Source organism: Andrena cerasifolii, unplaced genomic scaffold (genome assembly GCF_050908995.1).
Source record: "Andrena cerasifolii isolate SP2316 unplaced genomic scaffold, iyAndCera1_principal scaffold0154, whole genome shotgun sequence".
Taxonomy (NCBI): Eukaryota; Metazoa; Arthropoda; class Insecta; order Hymenoptera; family Andrenidae; genus Andrena; species Andrena cerasifolii.
Window position 1 is genome coordinate 33,918 of NW_027485047.1, and position 20,049 is coordinate 53,966.

Genomic DNA, 20,049 nt, shown 5'->3' on the forward strand with positions numbered 1-20,049 from the left:
CTCCGGAGAGCAAATCAAAGAGCAAGAAATGGCGCAGATGTTTCGAGGCAGTGACTGTTTAACGAAGAGACGCAGAATTTTCGAACGCCTCTTGAAAGGCCTCCGCCTCTAATTTGCAACTTTAAGGCGATGCCTTTAAAGCTGAAATTTAGTATACCTCTTTCCACTTCATGTTCCCCTGATATATTGTCCAAAATCTGGCGAAAATTTTCAGAATGCACAAAATTGGGATTTGTAACAGGAGAACATTCTGTCGAAAGAGATGGCACAAAGTAACGGCTCCGGAGAGCAAATCAAAGAGCAAGAAGTGGCGCAGATGTCTCCAGACTGTGACTGCTTAACGAAGAGACGCAGAATTTTCGAACGCCGCTTGAAAGGCCTGCACCTCTTACTTGCAACTTTAAGGCGATGCCTATGAATCTCAAATTTAGTATACCTCTTTCCACTTCATGTTCTCCTGATATATTGGCCAAAATTTGGCAAAAATTTTCATAATGCACAAAATTGGGCTTTGTAACAGGAGAACATTCTGTCGAAAGAGATGGCACAATGTAACGTCTCCGGAGATCAAATCAAAGAGCGAGAAGAGGCGCAGTCGTTTCGAGACTGTGACTGTTTAACGAAGAGACGCAGAATTTTCGAACGCCGCTTGAAAGGCCTGCACCTCTTATTTGCAACTTTAAGGCGATGCGTTTGAAGCTGAAATTTAGTATACCTCTTTCCACTTCATGTTCTCCTGATATATTGGCCAAAATCTGGCGAAAATTATCAGAATGCACAAAATTGGGCTTTGTAACAGGAGAACATGCCGTCGAAAGAGATGGCACAAAGTAACGGCTCCGGAGAGCAAATCAAAGAGCAAGAAGTGGCGCAGATGTCTCCAGACTGTGACTGCTTAACGAAGAGACGCAGAATTTTCGAACGCCGCTTGAAAGGCCTGCACCTCTTACTTGCAACTTTAAGGCGATGCCTATGAATCTCAAATTTAGTATACCTCTTTCCACTTCATGTTCTCCTGATATATTGGCCAAAATTTGGCAAAAATTTTCATAATGCACAAAATTGGGCTTTGTACAGGAGAACATGCCGTCGAAAGAGATGGCACAAAGTAACGTCTCCGGAGAGCAAATCAAAGAGCGAGAAGTGGCGCAGACGTTTCCAGACTGTGACTGTTTATCGAAGAGACGCAGAATTTTCGAACGCCTCTTGAAAGGCCTCCGCCTCTAATTTGCAACTTTAAGGCGATGCCTTTGAAGCTGAAATTTAGTATACCTCTTTCCACTTCATGTTCCCCTGATATATTGTCCAAAATCTGGCGAAAATTTTCAGAATGCACAAAATTGGGCTTTGTAACAGGACAACATTCTGTCGAAAGAGATGGCACAAAGTTACGTCTCCGGAGAGCAAATCAAAGAGCGAGAAGTGGCGCAGTCGTTTCGAGACTGTGACTGTTTAAAGAAGAGACGCAGAATTTTCGAACGCCGCTTGAAAGGCCTCCGCCTCTAATTTGCAACTTTAAGGATATGCCTTTGAAGCTGAAATTTAGTATACCTCTTTCCACTTCATGTTCCCCTGATATATTGGCCAAAATCTGGCGAAAATTATCAGAATGCACAAAATTGGGCTTTGTAACAGGAGAACATGCCGTCGAAAGAGATGGCACAAAGTAACGTCTCCGGAGAGCAAATCAAAGAGCGAGAAGTGGGGCAGACGTTTCCAGACTGTGACTGTTTAACGAAGAGACGCAGAATTTTCGAACGCCTCTTGAAAGGCCTCCGCCTCTAATTTCCAACTTTAAGGATATGCCTTTGAAGCTGAACTTTAGTATACCTCTTTCCACTTCATGTTCCCCTGATATATTGGCCAAAATCTGGCGAAAATTATCAGAATGCACAAAATTGGGCTTTGTAACAGGAGAACATTCTGTCGAAAGAGATGGCACAAAGTAACGTCTCCGGAGAGCAAATCAAAGAGCGAGAAGTGGGGCATACGATTCCAGACTGTGACTGTTTAACGAAGAGACGCAGAATTTTCGAACGCCTGTTGAAAGGCCTGTGCCTCTTATTGGCAACTTTAAGGCGATGCCTTTGAAGCTGAAATTTAGTATACCTCTTTCCACTTCGTGTTCTCCTGATATATTGGCCAAAATCTGGCGAAAATTATCAGAATGCACAAAATTGGGCTTTGTAACAGGAGAACATGCCGTCGAAAGAGATGGCACAAAGTAACGTTTCCGGAGAGCAAATCAAACAGCGAGAAGTGGCGCAGACGTTTCCAGACTGTGACTGTTTAACGAAGAGACGCAGAATTTTCGAACGCCGCTTGAAAGTCCTGCACCTCTTACTTGCAACTTTAAGGCGATGCCTATGAATCTCAAATTTAGTATACATCTTTCCACTTCATGTTCTCCTGATATATTGGCCAAAATTTGTGCAAAAATTTTCATATTGCACAAAATTGGGCTTTGTAACAGGAGAACATGCCGTCGAAAGAGATGGCACAAAGTAACGGCTCCGGAGAGCAAATCAAAGAGCAAGAAATGGCGCAGATGTTTCGAGGCAGTGACTGTTTAACGAAGAGACGCAGAATTTTCGAACGCCTCTTGAAAGGCCTCCGCCTCTAATTTGCAACTTTAAGGCGATGCCTTTAAAGCTGAAATTTAGTATACCTCTTTCCACTTCATGTTCCCCTGATATATTGTCCAAAATCTGGCGAAAATTATCAGAATGCACAAAATTGGGCTTTGTAACAGGAGAACATGCCGTCGAAAGAGATGGCACAAAGTAACGGCTCCGGAGAGCAAATCAAAGAGCAAGAAGTGGCGCAGATGTCTCCAGACTGTGACTGCTTAACGAAGAGACGCAGAATTTTCGAACGCCGCTTGAAAGGCCTGCACCTCTTACTTGCAACTTTAAGGCGATGCCTATGAATCTCAAATTTAGTATACCTCTTTCCACTTCATGTTCTCCTGATATATTGGCCAAAATCTGGCGAAAATTATCAGAATGCACAAAATTGGGCTTTGTAACAGGAGAACATGCCGTCGAAAGAGATGGCACAAAGTAACGGCTCCGGAGAGCAAATCAAAGAGCAAGAAGTGGCGCAGATGTCTCCAGACTGTGACTGCTTAACGAAGAGACGCAGAATTTTCGAACGCCGCTTGAAAGGCCTGCACCTCTTACTTGCAACTTTAAGGCGATGCCTATGAATCTCAAATTTAGTATACCTCTTTCCACTTCATGTTCTCCTGATATATTGGCCAAAATTTGGCAAAAATTTTCATAATGCACAAAATTGGGCTTTGTACAGGAGAACATGCCGTCGAAAGAGATGGCACAAAGTAACGTCTCCGGAGAGCAAATCAAAGAGCGAGAAGTGGCGCAGACGTTTCCAGACTGTGACTGTTTATCGAAGAGACGCAGAATTTTCGAACGCCTCTTGAAAGGCCTCCGCCTCTAATTTGCAACTTTAAGGCGATGCCTTTGAAGCTGAAATTTAGTATACCTCTTTCCACTTCATGTTCCCCTGATATATTGTCCAAAATCTGGCGAAAATTTTCAGAATGCACAAAATTGGGCTTTGTAACAGGACAACATTCTGTCGAAAGAGATGGCCCAAAGTTACGTCTCCGGAGAGCAAATCAAAGAGCGAGAAGTGGCGCAGTCGTTTCGAGACTGTGACTGTTTAAAGAAGAGACGCAGAATTTTCGAACGCCGCTTGAAAGGCCTCCGCCTCTAATTTGCAACTTTAAGGATATGCCTTTGAAGCTGAAATTTAGTATACCTCTTTCCACTTCATGTTCCCCTGATATATTGGCCAAAATCTGGCGAAAATTATCAGAATGCACAAAATTGGGCTTTGTAACAGGAGAACATGCCGTCGAAAGAGATGGCACAAAGTAACGTCTCCGGAGAGCAAATCAAAGAGCGAGAAGTGGGGCAGACGTTTCCAGACTGTGACTGTTTAACGAAGAGACGCAGAATTTTCGAACGCCTCTTGAAAGGCCTCCGCCTCTAATTTCCAACTTTAAGGATATGCCTTTGAAGCTGAACTTTAGTATACCTCTTTCCACTTCATGTTCCCCTGATATATTGGCCAAAATCTGGCGAAAATTATCAGAATGCACAAAATTGGGCTTTGTAACAGGAGAACATTCTGTCGAAAGAGATGGCACAAAGTAACGTCTCCGGAGAGCAAATCAAAGAGCGAGAAGTGGGGCAGACGATTCCAGACTGTGACTGTTTAACGAAGAGACGCAGAATTTTCGAACGCCTGTTGAAAGGCCTGTGCCTCTTATTGGCAACTTTAAGGCGATGCCTTTGAAGCTGAAATTTAGTATACCTCTTTCCACTTCGTGTTCTCCTGATATATTGGCCAAAATCTGGCGAAAATTATCAGAATGCACAAAATTGGGCTTTGTAACAGGAGAACATGCCGTCGAAAGAGATGGCACAAAGTAACGTTTCCGGAGAGCAAATCAAACAGCGAGAAGTGGCGCAGACGTTTCCAGACTGTGACTGTTTAACGAAGAGACGCAGAATTTTCGAACGCCGCTTGAAAGTCCTGCACCTCTTACTTGCAACTTTAAGGCGATGCCTATGAATCTCAAATTTAGTATACATCTTTCCACTTCATGTTCTCCTGATATATTGGCCAAAATTTGTGCAAAAATTTTCATATTGCACAAAATTGGGCTTTGTAACAGGAGAACATGCCGTCGAAAGAGATGGCACAAAGTAACGGCTCCGGAGAGCAAATCAAAGAGCAAGAAATGGCGCAGATGTTTCGAGGCAGTGACTGTTTAACGAAGAGACGCAGAATTTTCGAACGCCTCTTGAAAGGCCTCCGCCTCTAATTTGCAACTTTAAGGCGATGCCTTTAAAGCTGAAATTTAGTATACCTCTTTCCACTTCATGTTCCCCTGATATATTGTCCAAAATCTGGCGAAAATTTTCAGAATGCACAAAATTGGGATTTGTAACAGGAGAACATTCTGTCGAAAGAGATGGCACAAAGTAACGGCTCCGGAGAGCAAATCAAAGAGCAAGAAGTGGCGCAGATGTCTCCAGACTGTGACTGTTTAACGAAGAGACGCAGAATTTTCGAACGCCTCTTGAAAGGCCTCCGCCTCTAATTTGCAACTTTAAGGCGATGCCTTTAAAGCTGAAATTTAGTATACCTCTTTCCACTTCATGTTCCCCTGATATATTGTCCAAAATCTGGCGAAAATTTTCAGAATGCACAAAATTGGGATTTGTAACAGGAGAACATTCTGTCGAAAGAGATGGCACAAAGTAACGGCTCCGGAGAGCAAATCAAAGAGCAAGAAGTGGCGCAGATGTCTCCAGACTGTGACTGCTTAACGAAGAGACGCAGAATTTTCGAACGCCGCTTGAAAGGCCTGCACCTCTTACTTGCAACTTTAAGGCGATGCCTATGAATCTCAAATTTAGTATACCTCTTTCCACTTCATGTTCTCCTGATATATTGGCCAAAATTTGGCAAAAATTTTCATAATGCACAAAATTGGGCTTTGTAACAGGAGAACATTCTGTCGAAAGAGATGGCACAATGTAACGTCTCCGGAGATCAAATCAAAGAGCGAGAAGAGGCGCAGTCGTTTCGAGACTGTGACTGTTTAACGAAGAGACGCAGAATTTTCGAACGCCGCTTGAAAGGCCTGCACCTCTTATTTGCAACTTTAAGGCGATGCGTTTGAAGCTGAAATTTAGTATACCTCTTTCCACTTCATGTTCTCCTGATATATTGGCCAAAATCTGGCGAAAATTATCAGAATGCACAAAATTGGGCTTTGTAACAGGAGAACATGCCGTCGAAAGAGATGGCACAAAGTAACGGCTCCGGAGAGCAAATCAAAGAGCAAGAAGTGGCGCAGATGTCTCCAGACTGTGACTGCTTAACGAAGAGACGCAGAATTTTCGAACGCCGCTTGAAAGGCCTGCACCTCTTACTTGCAACTTTAAGGCGATGCCTATGAATCTCAAATTTAGTATACCTCTTTCCACTTCATGTTCTCCTGATATATTGGCCAAAATTTGGCAAAAATTTTCAGAATGCACAAAATTGGGCTTTGTACAGGAGAACATGCCGTCGAAAGAGATGGCACAAAGTAACGTCTCCGGAGAGCAAATCAAAGAGCGAGAAGTGGCGCAGACGTTTCCAGACTGTGACTGTTTATCGAAGAGACGCAGAATTTTCGAACGCCTCTTGAAAGGCCTCCGCCTCTAATTTGCAACTTTAAGGCGATGCCTTTGAAGCTGAAATTTAGTATACCTCTTTCCACTTCATGTTCCCCTGATATATTGTCCAAAATCTGGCGAAAATTTTCAGAATGCACAAAATTGGGCTTTGTAACAGGACAACATTCTGTCGAAAGAGATGGCACAAAGTTACGTCTCCGGAGAGCAAATCAAAGAGCGAGAAGTGGCGCAGACGTTTCGAGACTGTGACTGTTTAACGAAGAGACGCAGAATTTTCGAACGCCGCTTGAAAGGCCTGCACCTCTTATTTGCAACTTTAAGGCGATGCCTATGAATCTCAAATTTAGTATACCTCTTTCCACTTCATGTTCTCCTGATATATTGGCCAAAATTTGGCAAAAATTTTCATAATGCGCAAAATTGGGCTTTGTAACAGGTGAACATGCCGTCGAAAGAGATGGCACAATGGAACGGCTCCGTAGAGCAAATCAAAGAGCAAGAAGTGGCGTAGATGTCTCCAGACTGTGACTGCTTAACGAAGAGACGCAGAATTTTCGAACGCATCTTGAATAGCCTCCGCCTCCAATTTGCAAATTTAAGGATATGCCTTTGAAGCTGAAATTTAGTATACCTCTTTCCACTTCATGTTCTCCTGATATATTGGCCAAAATGAGGCGAAAATTTTCAGAATGCAAAAAATTGGGCTTTGTAACAGGAGAACATTCTGTCGAAAGACATGGCACAAAGTAACGTCTCCGGAGAGCAAATCAAAGAGCGAGAATTGGCGCAGGCGTTTCGAGACTGTGACTGTTTAACGAAGAGACGCAGAATTTTCGAACGCCGCTTGAAAGGCCTGCACCTCTTATTTGCAACTTTAAGGCGATGCCTATGAATCTCAAATTTAGTATACCTCTTTCCACTTCATGTTCTCCTGATATATTGGCCAAAATTTGGCAAAAATTTTCAGAATGCACAAAATTGGGCTTTGTACAGGAGAACATGCCGTCGAAAGAGATGGCACAAAGTAACGTCTCCGGAGAGCAAATCAAAGAGCGAGAAGTGGCGCAGACGTTTCCAGACTGTGACTGTTTATCGAAGAGACGCAGAATTTTCGAACGCCTCTTGAAAGGCCTCCGCCTCTAATTTGCAACTTTAAGGCGATGCCTTTGAAGCTGAAATTTAGTATACCTCTTTCCACTTCATGTTCCCCTGATATATTGTCCAAAATCTGGCGAAAATTTTCAGAATGCACAAAATTGGGCTTTGTAACAGGACAACATTCTGTCGAAAGAGATGGCACAAAGTTACGTCTCCGGAGAGCAAATCAAAGAGCGAGAAGTGGCGCAGACGTTTCGAGACTGTGACTGTTTAACGAAGAGACGCAGAATTTTCGAACGCCGCTTGAAAGGCCTGCACCTCTTATTTGCAACTTTAAGGCGATGCCTATGAATCTCAAATTTAGTATACCTCTTTCCACTTCATGTTCTCCTGATATATTGGCCAAAATTTGGCAAAAATTTTCATAATGCGCAAAATTGGGCTTTGTAACAGGTGAACATGCCGTCGAAAGAGATGGCACAATGGAACGGCTCCGTAGAGCAAATCAAAGAGCAAGAAGTGGCGTAGATGTCTCCAGACTGTGACTGCTTAACGAAGAGACGCAGAATTTTCGAACGCATCTTGAATAGCCTCCGCCTCCAATTTGCAAATTTAAGGATATGCCTTTGAAGCTGAAATTTAGTATACCTCTTTCCACTTCATGTTCTCCTGATATATTGGCCAAAATGAGGCGAAAATTTTCAGAATGCAAAAAATTGGGCTTTGTAACAGGAGAACATTCTGTCGAAAGAGATGGCACAAAGTAACGTCTCCGGAGAGCAAATCAAAGAGCGAGAATTGGCGCAGGCGTTTCGAGACTGTGACTGTTTAACGAAGAGACGCAGAATTTTCGAACGCCGCTTGAAAGGCCTGCACCTCTTATTTGCAACTTTAAGGCGATGCCTATGAATCTCAAGTTTAGTATACCTCTTTCCACTTCATGTTCTCCTGATATATTGGCCAAAATTTGGCAAAAATTTTCATAATGCACAAAATTGGGCTTTGTAACAGGAGAACATGCCGTCGAAAGAGATGGCACAAAGTAACGTCTCCGGAGAGCAAATCAAACAGCGAGAAGTGGCGCAGACGTTTCCAGACTGTGACTGTTTAACGAAGAGACGCAGAATTTTCGAACGCCTCTTGAAAGGCCTCCGCCTCTAATTTGCAACTTTAAGGATATGCCTTTGAAGCTGAAATTTAGTATACCTCTTTCCACTTCATGTTCCCCTGATATATTGGCCAAAATCTGGCGAAAATTATCAGAATGCACAAAATTGGGCTTTGTAACAGGAGAACATTCTGTCGAAAGAGATGGCACAAAGTAACGTCTCCGGAGAGCAAATCAAAGAGCGAGAATTGGCGCAGGCGTTTCGAGACTGTGACTGTTTAACGAAGAGACGCAGAATTTTCGAACGCCGCTTGAAAGGCCTGCACCTCTTATTTGCAACTTTAAGGCGATGCCTATGAATCTCAAGTTTAGTATACCTCTTTCCACTTCATGTTCTCCTGATATATTGGCCAAAATTTGGCAAAAATTTTCATAATGCACAAAATTGGGCTTTGTAACAGGAGAACATGCCGTCGAAAGAGATGGCACAAAGTAACGTCTCCGGAGAGCAAATCAAACAGCGAGAAGTGGCGCAGACGTTTCCAGACTGTGACTGTTTAACGAAGAGACGCAGAATTTTCGAACGCCTCTTGAAAGGCCTCCGCCTCTAATTTGCAACTTTAAGGATATGCCTTTGAAGCTGAAATTTAGTATACCTCTTTCCACTTCATGTTCCCCTGATATATTGGCCAAAATCTGGCGAAAATTATCAGAATGCACAAAATTGGGCTTTGTAACAGGAGAACATTCTGTCGAAAGAGATGGCACAAAGTAACGTCTCCGGAGAGCAAATCAAAGAGCGAGAAGTGGCGCAGTCGTTTCGAGACTGTGACTGTTTAACGAAGAGACGCAGAATTTTCGAACGCCTCTTGAAAGTCCTGTGCCTCTTATTGGCAACTTTAAGGCGATGCCTTTGAAGCTGAAATTTAGTATACCTCTTTCCACTTCATGTTCTCCTGATATATTGGCCAAAATTTGGCAAAAATTTTCATAATGCACAAAATTGGGCTTTGTACAGGAGAACATGCCGTCGAAAGAGATGGCACAAAGTAACGTCTCCGGAGAGCAAATCAAAGAGCGAGAAGTGGCGCAGACGTTTCCAGACTGTGACTGTTTATCGAAGAGACGCAGAATTTTCGAACGCCTCTTGAAAGGCCTCCGCCTCTAATTTGCAACTTTAAGGCGATGCCTTTGAAGCTGAAATTTAGTATACCTCTTTCCACTTCATGTTCCCCTGATATATTGTCCAAAATCTGGCGAAAATTTTCAGAATGCACAAAATTGGGCTTTGTAACAGGACAACATTCTGTCGAAAGAGATGGCACAAAGTTACGTCTCCGGAGAGCAAATCAAAGAGCGAGAAGTGGCGCAGACGTTTCGAGACTGTGACTGTTTAACGAAGAGACGCAGAATTTTCGAACGCCGCTTGAAAGGCCTGCACCTCTTATTTGCAACTTTAAGGCGATGCCTATGAATCTCAAATTTAGTATACCTCTTTCCACTTCATGTTCTCCTGATATATTGGCCAAAATTTGGCAAAAATTTTCATAATGCGCAAAATTGGGCTTTGTAACAGGTGAACATGCCGTCGAAAGAGATGGCACAATGGAACGGCTCCGTAGAGCAAATCAAAGAGCAAGAAGTGGCGTAGATGTCTCCAGACTGTGACTGCTTAACGAAGAGACGCAGAATTTTCGAACGCATCTTGAATAGCCTCCGCCTCCAATTTGCAAATTTAAGGATATGCCTTTGAAGCTGAAATTTAGTATACCTCTTTCCACTTCATGTTCTCCTGATATATTGGCCAAAATGAGGTGAAAATTTTCAGAATGCAAAAAATTGGGCTTTGTAACAGGAGAACATTCTGTCGAAAGAGATGGCACAAAGTAACGTCTCCGGAGAGCAAATCAAAGAGCGTGAATTGGCGCAGGCGTTTCGAGACTGTGACTGTTTAACGAAGAGACGCAGAATTTTCGAACGCCGCTTGAAAGGCCTGCACCTCTTATTTGCAACTTTAAGGCGATGCCTATGAATCTCAAGTTTAGTATACCTCTTTCCACTTCATGTTCTCCTGATATATTGGCCAAAATTTGGCAAAAATTTTCATAATGCACAAAATTGGGCTTTGTAACAGGAGAACATGCCGTCGAAAGAGATGGCACAAAGTAACGTCTCCGGAGAGCAAATCAAACAGCGAGAAGTGGCGCAGACGTTTCCAGACTGTGACTGTTTAACGAAGAGACGCAGAATTTTCGAACGCCTCTTGAAAGGCCTCCGCCTCTAATTTGCAACTTTAAGGATATGCCTTTGAAGCTGAAATTTAGTATACCTCTTTCCACTTCATGTTCCCCTGATATATTGGCCAAAATCTGGCGAAAATTATCAGAATGCACAAAATTGGGCTTTGTAACAGGAGAACATTCTGTCGAAAGAGATGGCACAAAGTAACGTCTCCGGAGAGCAAATCAAAGAGCGAGAAGTGGCGCAGTCGTTTCGAGACTGTGACTGTTTAACGAAGAGACGCAGAATTTTCGAACGCCGCTTGAAAGTCCTGCACCTCTTACTTGCAACTTTAAGGCGATGCCTATGAATCTCAAATTTAGTATACCTCTTTCCACTTCATGTTCTCCTGATATATTGGCCAAAATTTGGCAAAAATTTTCATAATGCACAAAATTGGGCTTTGTAACAGGAGAACATGCCGTCGAAAGAGATGGCACAAAGTAACGTCTCCGGAGAGCAAATCAAAGAGCGAGAAGTGGCGCAGACGTTTCCAGACTGTGACTGTTTAACGAAGAGACGCAGAATTTTCGAACGCCGCTTGAAAGGCCTGCACCTCTTATTTGCAACTTTAAGGCGATGCGTTTGAAGCTGAAATTTAGTATACCTCTTTCCACTTCATGTTCTCCTGATATATTGGCCAAAATCTGGCGAAAATTATCAGAATGCACAAAATTGGGCTTTGTAACAGGAGAACATGCCGTCGAAGAGATGGCACAAAGTAACGTCTCCGGAGAGCAAATCAAAGAGCGAGAAGTGGCGCAGACGTTTCCAGACTGTGACTGTTTAACGAAGAGACGCAGAATTTTCGAACGCCGCTTGAAAGGCCTGCACCTCTTATTTGCAACTTTAAGGCGATGCGTTTGAAGCTGAAATTTAGTATACCTCTTTCCACTTCATGTTCTCCTGATATATTGGCCAAAATCTGGCGAAAATTATCAGAATGCACAAAATTGGGCTTTGTAACAGGAGAACATGCCGTCGAAAGAGATAGCACAAAGTAACGGCTCCGGAGAGCAAATCAAAGAGCAAGAAGTGGCGCAGATGTCTCCAGACTGTGACTGTTTAACGAAGAGACGCAGAATTTTCGGACGCCTCTTGAAAGTCCTGTGCCTCTTATTGGCAACTTTAAGGCGATGCCTTTGAAGCTGAAATTTAGTATACCTCTTTCCACTTCATGTTCTCCTGATATATTGGCCAAAATTTGGCAAAAATTTTCATAATGCACAAAATTGGGCTTTGTACAGGAGAACATGCCGTCGAAAGAGATGGCACAAAGTAACGTCTCCGGAGAGCAAATCAAAAGAGCGAGAAGTGGCGCAGACGTTTCCAGACTGTGACTGTTTAACGAAGAGACGCAGAATTTTCGAACGCCTCTTGAAAGGCCTCCGCCTCTAATTTGCAACTTTAAGGCGATGCCTTTGAAGCTGAAATTTAGTATACCTCTTTCCACTTCATGTTCCCCTGATATATTGTCCAAAATCTGGGGAAAATTTTCAGAATGCAAAAAATTGGGGCTTTGTAACAGGAGAACATTCTGTCGAAAGAGATGGTACAAAGTAACGTCTCGGAGAGCAAATCAAAGAGCGAGAATTCGCGCAGACGTTTCGAGACTGTGACTGCTTAACAAAGAGACGCAGAATTTTCGAACGCATCTTGAAAGGCCTCCGCCTACATTTTGCAACTTTAAGGATATGCCTATGAAGCTGAAATTTAGTTTACCTCTTTCCACTTCATGTTCCCCTGATATATTGGCCAAAATCTGGCGAAAATTTTCAGAATGCAAAAAATTGGGCTTGTAACAGGAGAACATGCCGTCGAAAGAGATGGCACAAAGTAACGTCTCCGGAGAGTAAATCAAAGAGCGAGAAGTGGCGCAGACGTTTCGAGACTGTGACTGTTTAACGAAGAGACGCAGAATTTTCGAACGCCGCTTGAAAGGCCTGCACCTCTTATTTGCAACTTTAAGGCGATGCCTATGAATCTCAAAATTTAGTATACCTCTTTCCACTTCATGTTCCCCTGATATATTGGCCAAAATCTGGGGAAAATTTTCAGAATGCAAAAAATTGGGCTTTGTAACAGGAGAACATTCTGTCGAAAGAGATGGTACAAAGTAACGTCTCCGGAGAGCAAATCAAAGAGCGAGAATTGGCGCAGACGTTTCGAGACTGTGACTGCTTGACAAAGAGACGCAGAATTTTCGAACGCATCTTGAAAGGCCTCCGCCTACATTTTGCAACTTTAAGGATATGCCTATGAAGCTGAAATTTAGTTTACCTCTTTCCACTTCATGTTCCCCTGATATATTGGCCAAAATCTGGCGAAAATTTTCAGAATGCAAAAATTGGGCTTGTAACAGGAGAACATGCCGTCGAAAGAGATGGCACAAAGTAACGTCTCCGGAGAGTAAATCAAAGACCGAGAAGTGGCGCAGACGTTTCCAGACTGTGACTGTTTAACGAAGAGACGCAGAATTTTCGAACGCCTCTTGAAATGCCTCCGCCTCTAATTTGCGACTTTAAGGATATGCCTTTGAAGCTGAAATTTAGTATACCTCCTTCCACTTCATGTTCTCCTGATATATTAGCCACAATCTGGCGAATATTTTCAGAATGCACAAAATTGGACTTTGTAGCAGGAGAACATTCTGTCGAAAGAGATGGCACAAAGTAACGTCTCCGGAGAGCAAATCAAAGAGCGAGAAGTGGCGCAGACGTTTCGAGACTGTGACTGTTTAACGAAGAGACGCAGAATTTTCGAACGCCGCTTGAAAGGCCTGCACCTCTTATTTGCAACTTTAAGGCGATGCCTATGAATCTCAAATTTAGTATACCTCTTTCCACTTCATGTTCCCCTGATATATTGGCCAAAATCTGGGGAAAATTTTCAGAATGCAAAAAATTGGGCTTTGTAACAGGAGAACATTCTGTCGAAAGAGATGGTACAAAGTAACGTCTCCGGAGAGCAAATCAAAGAGCGAGAATTGGCGCCAGACGTTTCGAGACTGTGACTGCTTAACAAAGAGACGCAGAATTTTCGAACGCATCTTGAAAGGCCTCCGCCTACATTTTGCAACTTTAAGGATATGCCTATGAAGCTGAAATTTAGTTTACCTCTTTCCACTTCATGTTCCCCTGATATATTGGCCAAAATCTGGCGAAAATTTTCAGAATGCAAAAAATTGGGCTTGTAACAGGAGAACATGCCGTCGAAAGAGATGGCACAAAGTAACGTCTCCGGAGAGTAAATCAAAGACCGAGAAGTGGCGCAGACGTTTCCAGACTGTGACTGTTTAACGAAGAGACGCAGAATTTTCGAACGCCTCTTGAAATGCCTCCGCCTCTAATTTGCGACTTTAAGGATATGCCTTTGAAGCTGAAATTTAGTATACCTCCTTCCACTTCATGTTCTCCTGATATATTAGCCACAATCTGGCGAATATTTTCAGAATGCACAAAATTGGACTTTGTAGCAGGAGAACATTCTGTCGAAAGAGATGTGTACAAGAAATCCTGCCTGCTCGCGCCATCTCCACGAACCGATAGTAATTAGGCGATCAGTGGCTCGGCCCACTGACTCATGTGGAGCAGCGATCACTGCCCCTTCCCTCGAATCGCGATCGATGGAAGGGGAAGGCTATTCCTTCCAGGAAATCGACGCCGGTTTCCTGGATCGCGCTCCGTCAGTCGCTCTGCTTTAGTTCATACGCTACGCACTCTTTTTTTTGCTTTTCGCACCTTCGCTTAATTAAGGTACATTTTGCTTGTAACTAGCTGTTGCTTACTTGCTTGAACTCCTAATTGCGGCAACCCATCTAAATTCAACCATTGCTATATTTTATTGTATATAGTGTAGTTTATTGAAACCGTGTACATAATTGTATAAATATATTCGTGAACGTTTTTATAAAACTCTCGTGCAAAAATAATAGACTAGGCTATTCGCAGAGCCGGTGTAACCCAAACCGTTTCTTGTGCCGCTCCTCTGCTAAGCTTTCTAACATTTTTTGGTCCTTCGAGCCGGATACGGTGCCTGTGAAACAGTTCGCGAACGTTCGGAAGTGCGGCCCAACCGTCGCGCGTGACCTCCAACCTGCAAAACAGTGCGACATAATACAAAGAGTCAGCGTGACCTTAACGGCCGAATCTCGCTAGCCTTTCAAATCCTAAGAACAATGGAGCAAATAATCGAGAGTCAAAACGAGCTTTCGGGCAAAATCGCGCGTGCCTACGAAAACTTAAAGAAGCTAGGCGCGGCTAGAATCACTCCGGGAGCCGTTGAATCGCGTTTGGGGATGCTACGGAGAAACTGGGAGAAATTTGACCAGCAACATGATCAACTACTTGCACTGCCTGCACCAGAGAAAAGAGAGGCACCTTACTTTCGAGAAGACCGCTACGCTGTGACTGAGGAGCTGTTTCTTGTCCAGGAAGCCCTGTTCGTCGACAGGCAACAGTCATTTGCCGCGGATCATAACGAGTCGGGAATGTCTAGCAACGGTTCGTCCGCGGCCGTACATTCCAAAGCCTCCTTACCTCGACTGCCTCTACCAGAGTTTGATGGGAGTTACGGATCTTGGCCAGGGTTTCGGGATCTCTTCCGATCCCTCGTTATCCGCGACGGAAGTCTTTCGGACGTAGAACGTCTACACTACCTTCGGGGTTGCATCAAGGGCGACGCTCTCCTGGCCCTTAGACATCTCCCTGTGAGAGCTGCGACCTTCGCCCGCGCTTGGGATCTGTTACAGGATCACTACGAGAACGAAAGACTGCTGGTACAAGCACAAATGGAAACATTATTTGGATTGCAGCCGCTCACTCGTGAGTCGGCCACGGAGTTCAAGACTTTTTATTTCACCTTTTGCGACTGCGTGGAGGCCCTTGCTGCGATGGAACGTCCGTTTGATTGCTCAGGAGACTGGCTGGTCTACTTGTTGGTAGAGAAGCTGGACCAGCAGTCGCGAAGAGAATGGGAAACCCAGCTCGGCGCCCAGGCTACTCCGCCGACTTTCGCTGAACTCAAGGCGTTTATTAAAAATCGCATCACCACCGTCGGAGCGCTGGAGGGAGGCAAAGCCAAATGCCAAGCTGAAGGACGCACGACTAAAGCTGCCGGGAGCCAGAGGTCAGCCAAGGTGTTGCAGGTCACCAAGACCAGCCGCTCCCAAGATTCGTGCGGGTTATGTGGAGCCAATCACTTCGTACTCTTCTGTGACCTTTATAAATCGAAGACGGTGCGTGAACGTCGCGAAGCGTTACTGACGGCTAAATTGTGCTATAATTGCCTCGGACGTCATCAAGTGAAGGACTGCGGTTCGGAGAAACGGTGCCAGCTGTGCAACGGGAAGCACCACACTACCATACACGAAGACAGCACGAACTCCAGTGAAGTCATAGAGGCTACCACTAATACCTCTTGCTGCTCGGCGAACTCCTTGTCTACCGTGCTGCTGGCCACGGCTCGCTTGAGAGTGCTGCAACCCGACGGAGGCTCCAGAATCGTGCGTGCCCTCATTGACCAAGGTAGCGAAGTGTCACTGCTCACCGAGGCACTGGCTCAGCAGCTGCGCCTTCCACGGAGGCCAGCTAACATACGTCTTGTCGGTGTCGGTAACCATTCCCCTGAACGAATCCGTGGCAAAGTACAGCTGGAATTCACCGCTCACTTTAATTCTACGACGCGACACGTGATAGCCGCCTTGGTCTTGCCAAAGATAACCTCTTATCAGCCACGACTAGACGGCCGAACAACCAAGTGGTCTCATCTGGGTGAGCTTACTTTAGCTGACCCCAGTTTTGAATCCGAAGGGCCGATTGAAATGCTGTTGGGTGCCGATGCCCTTGCCCTAGTACTGCTTCACGGTATGGTCAAGGGTCGTACCGGAGAGCCGATAGCTCAGAACACCACACTGGGTTGGATTGTGTCCGGACCAGTGACGTCAGAAACGGGGCGTGAGTTAGCTGACAGCCGCGAGTATTCGTCCCTTCCATGCACCACTGCCGAGGAACTCCTCCCCCTGGTGCGTCGTTTCTGGGAACAAGAAGAAATTGTGTTATCAAACACTTATACCACTGAAGAGCAAGCCTGCGAAGACCACTTCCGGTCGACCCACCAGCGGTTGCCCTCGGGCCGCTACATGGTCCGACTGCCACTTCGCGACCTGTGGGAACTCGGCGAGTCACGTCACGGAGCCCTACGTATGTTACAGAAGATGGAAACCAAATTCATCAAGGAACCAGCATTCGCTCAGGCCTACCAGGACTTCATGCACTGGGACTCACCCTTGCCGATTACTGATGCCGACTCCTGGAGGCAGTTCATCGAAGAGCTGCCTGACCTCAACCGTATCGCCGTCCCACGCTGGCTTGGAGTACAGCAATCACCTCAGCTACTGGAGATCCATGGCTTCGCAGACGCTTCGGAGCGAGCCTACGCAGCAGTGGTGTACCTCCGAGTCGTTAACCGCGAAGACATAGCTGACACCCACTTAATCACTGCCAAAACCAAGGTGGCACCTTTGAAACGAGTCTCGCTGCCACGGTTAGAACTCTGCGCTGCCGTCCTGCTGACCAGGCTAGTGTCTATCACTTATGAGAGTTTGGGCTTGAGCGGAAAACCCATTCATTTATGGAGCGACTCCACCATCACACTAGCCTGGATACAAGGACACCCTTCCCGCTGGAAGACTTACGTGGCTAATAGGGTGTCTGAAATTCAACGCACGCTGCCTGACGCACACTGGAGCCACGTTCCCAGTCAGGACAACCCTGCTGACTGCGCCTCCCGAGGTCTATCTCCCAGCCAGCTACCTGGATTCGCTCTGTGGTGGACGGGACCTGCCTGGCTGACCACGCCGGGGAGCTGGTGCAATGTGCAACCGTCTCCACTGCCCATGACGGATCTGGAGGCCCGCACCCACACCACCGCGACGTCGGGTGAACCTGCACCGGGGGAAAACTTGTTGTTAAGATTCTCATCCGTTCACTTATTATTTAGAGTCACTGCCTGGTGCTTGCGGTGGCTGCCACGGAAACCAACCGGTACGAGAGGATGCCGTCTGACCCCAGCCGAAATAGAAGCCGCCCGGATACGGTGGCTACGTATCATTCAACTGCAGGACTTCACACCTGAAATACAGCAGCTAGAGGCAGGCCGTCCACTACCTAACCGAAGCCGGCTCCTACGAATGAACCCGTACTTGGACGAGCAAGGCCTTCTCCGTGTCGGAGGGCGTCTGCGCCATTCTAGCCTGGCGCAGGACGCCCAACACCAGGTGCTGCTACCACGCGACAATCGGTTGACTGAACTGCTGGTGGCCGAGGCTCACCGTCGAACACTGCACGGTGGGACACAGCTCACATTGGCCACGCTACGCCAGAGATATTGGATTCCTCAGGGGCGACAGCGCGTCAAGGCCCTTCTCCATCGCTGCCCCACCTGCCTACGTTGGCGAGCTGCAACAGGGAACCAACGGATGGGTGATTTGCCGGCTACTCGGGTGACACCAGCTCGCCCCTTTCTGCACGTGGGGTTGGACTACGCTGGACCTTTAACTCTGCTGATGTGTCGAGGCAGAGGTCAACGCACATATAAGGGCTACGTGGCATTGTTCGTATGCCTTAGTACTCGCGCGGTTCATTTAGAGCTCGTTTCTGATTGTAGCACAGAGGCCTTTCTCGCTGCCTTGCGGCGATTCACGTCCCGTCGAGGACTCTGCGCCGTGATTCAGAGTGACCGAGGGACCAATTTCATAGGGGCCGCCCGAGAGCTTCGTGACATGTTGGTCCACCTCGACAACGGACACGACCTCATCAGTTCGACTCTACTGAAGGATGGTATTGAGTGGAGGTTCAACCCCCCGGCTGCCCCGCATTTCGGAGGGCTATGGGAAGCGGCCGTCAAATCCACCAAATACCACCTACGGAGGGTCATCGGAGAACAACATCTCACCTATGAAGAACTTTCGACACTGCTTCATCAAATTGAGGCCTGTCTGAACTCTAGACCACTGCAAGCTATGTCCGACGATCCTGGAGACTTGCGCACGCTGACACCAGGGCATTTTTTGATCGGCGAGGCGCTGCTCAGTCTGCCCGATCCAGACGTCGATAACGTCCCATCGAATCGGCTTTCAAGGTGGCACCTACTACAACAAATGCGGTTGCAGTTCTGGCAACGTTGGTCCAGGGAATACTTACAGTCTCTTCAGGCACGCAACAAATGGGCCCAACAGCATCCACAGCCTCAAATCGGTGATCTGTGCCTCGTCAAAAATGAGCTCACTTCACCTGCCCAGTGGCCACTTGCTCGGGTCACTAAACTCCACACGGGCGCGGATGGATTAACACGCGTCGTCACTGTTAAAACTACGCGTTCCGAATTTGTACGACCCATTCAAAAATTGGTATTTCTCCCATCTGCACAGGTCCCGGAACCAATACAATCTTGATCGCTTCTCAGCCTCCATCTGCGTTGCCAGGCACCTCCACCTGAGTTCAGTGGCGCCACCGTCTCTCGATCTGACCACACCTAATCGACCAGGCCATCGATTGTTCGGGAATTTATTCATCGTTCGCTGAATGCCGGGGAGAAAATGTACAAGAAATCCTGCCTGCTCGCGCCATCTCCACGAACCGATAGTAATTAGGCGATCAGTGGCTCGGCCCACTGACTCATGTGGAGCAGCGATCACTGCCCCTTCCCTCGAATCGCGATCGATGGAAGGGGAAGGCTATTCCTTCCAGGAAATCGACGCCGGTTTCCTGGATCGCGCTCCGTCAGTCGCTCTGCTTTAGTTCATACGCTACGCACTCTTTTTTTGCTTTTCGCACCTTCGCTTAATTAAGGTACATTTTGCTTGTAACTAGCTGTTGCTTACTTGCTTGAACTCCTAATTGCGGCAACCCATCTAAATTCAACCATTGCTATATTTTATTGTATATAGTGTAGTTTATTGAAACCGTGTACATAATTGTATAAATATATTCGTGAACGTTTTTATAAAACTCTCGTGCAAAAATAATAGACTAGGCTATTCGCAGAGCCGGTGTAACCCAAACCGTTTCTTGTGCCGCTCCTCTGCTAAGCTTTCTAACAAGATGGCACAAAGTAACGTCTCCGGAGAGCAAATCAAAGAGCGAGAAGTGGCGCAGACGTTTCGAGACTGTGACTGTTTAACGAAGAGACGCAGAAATTTCGAACGCCGCTTGAAAGGCCTGCACCTCTTATTTGCAACTTTAAGGCGATGCCTTTGAAGCTGAAATTTAGTATACCTCTTTCCACTTCATGTTCTCCTGATATATTGGCCAAAATTTGGCAAATATTATCATAATGCACAAA

At 45.9% G+C, this 20,049-nt stretch overlaps 1 protein-coding gene across 1 annotated transcript; it reads left to right on the forward strand.

Moving 5' to 3' along the window:
* Nucleotides 1-14,884: 14,884 nt before the first annotated feature.
* On the forward strand, nt 14,885-19,203 carry LOC143378084 (uncharacterized). Its single transcript, XM_076829923.1, has 2 exons — nt 14,885-18,962; nt 19,136-19,203. The coding sequence occupies exons 1-2, from the start codon at nt 14,885-14,887 to the stop codon at nt 19,201-19,203; spliced, it is 4,146 nt and encodes a 1,381-aa protein (XP_076686038.1).
* Nucleotides 19,204-20,049: the final 846 nt, after the last annotated feature.

Bases quoted from the DNA above. Each gene is read 5' to 3' on its own strand.
- LOC143378084 (XM_076829923.1), top strand. From the start codon at position 14,885: ATGGAGCAAATAATCGAGAGTCAAAACGAGCTTTCGGGCAAAATCGCG. The intron at 18,963-19,135 runs GTGATCTGTGCC...CCATCTGCACAG, and splicing joins GCATCCACAGCCTCAAATCG to GTCCCGGAACCAATACAATC.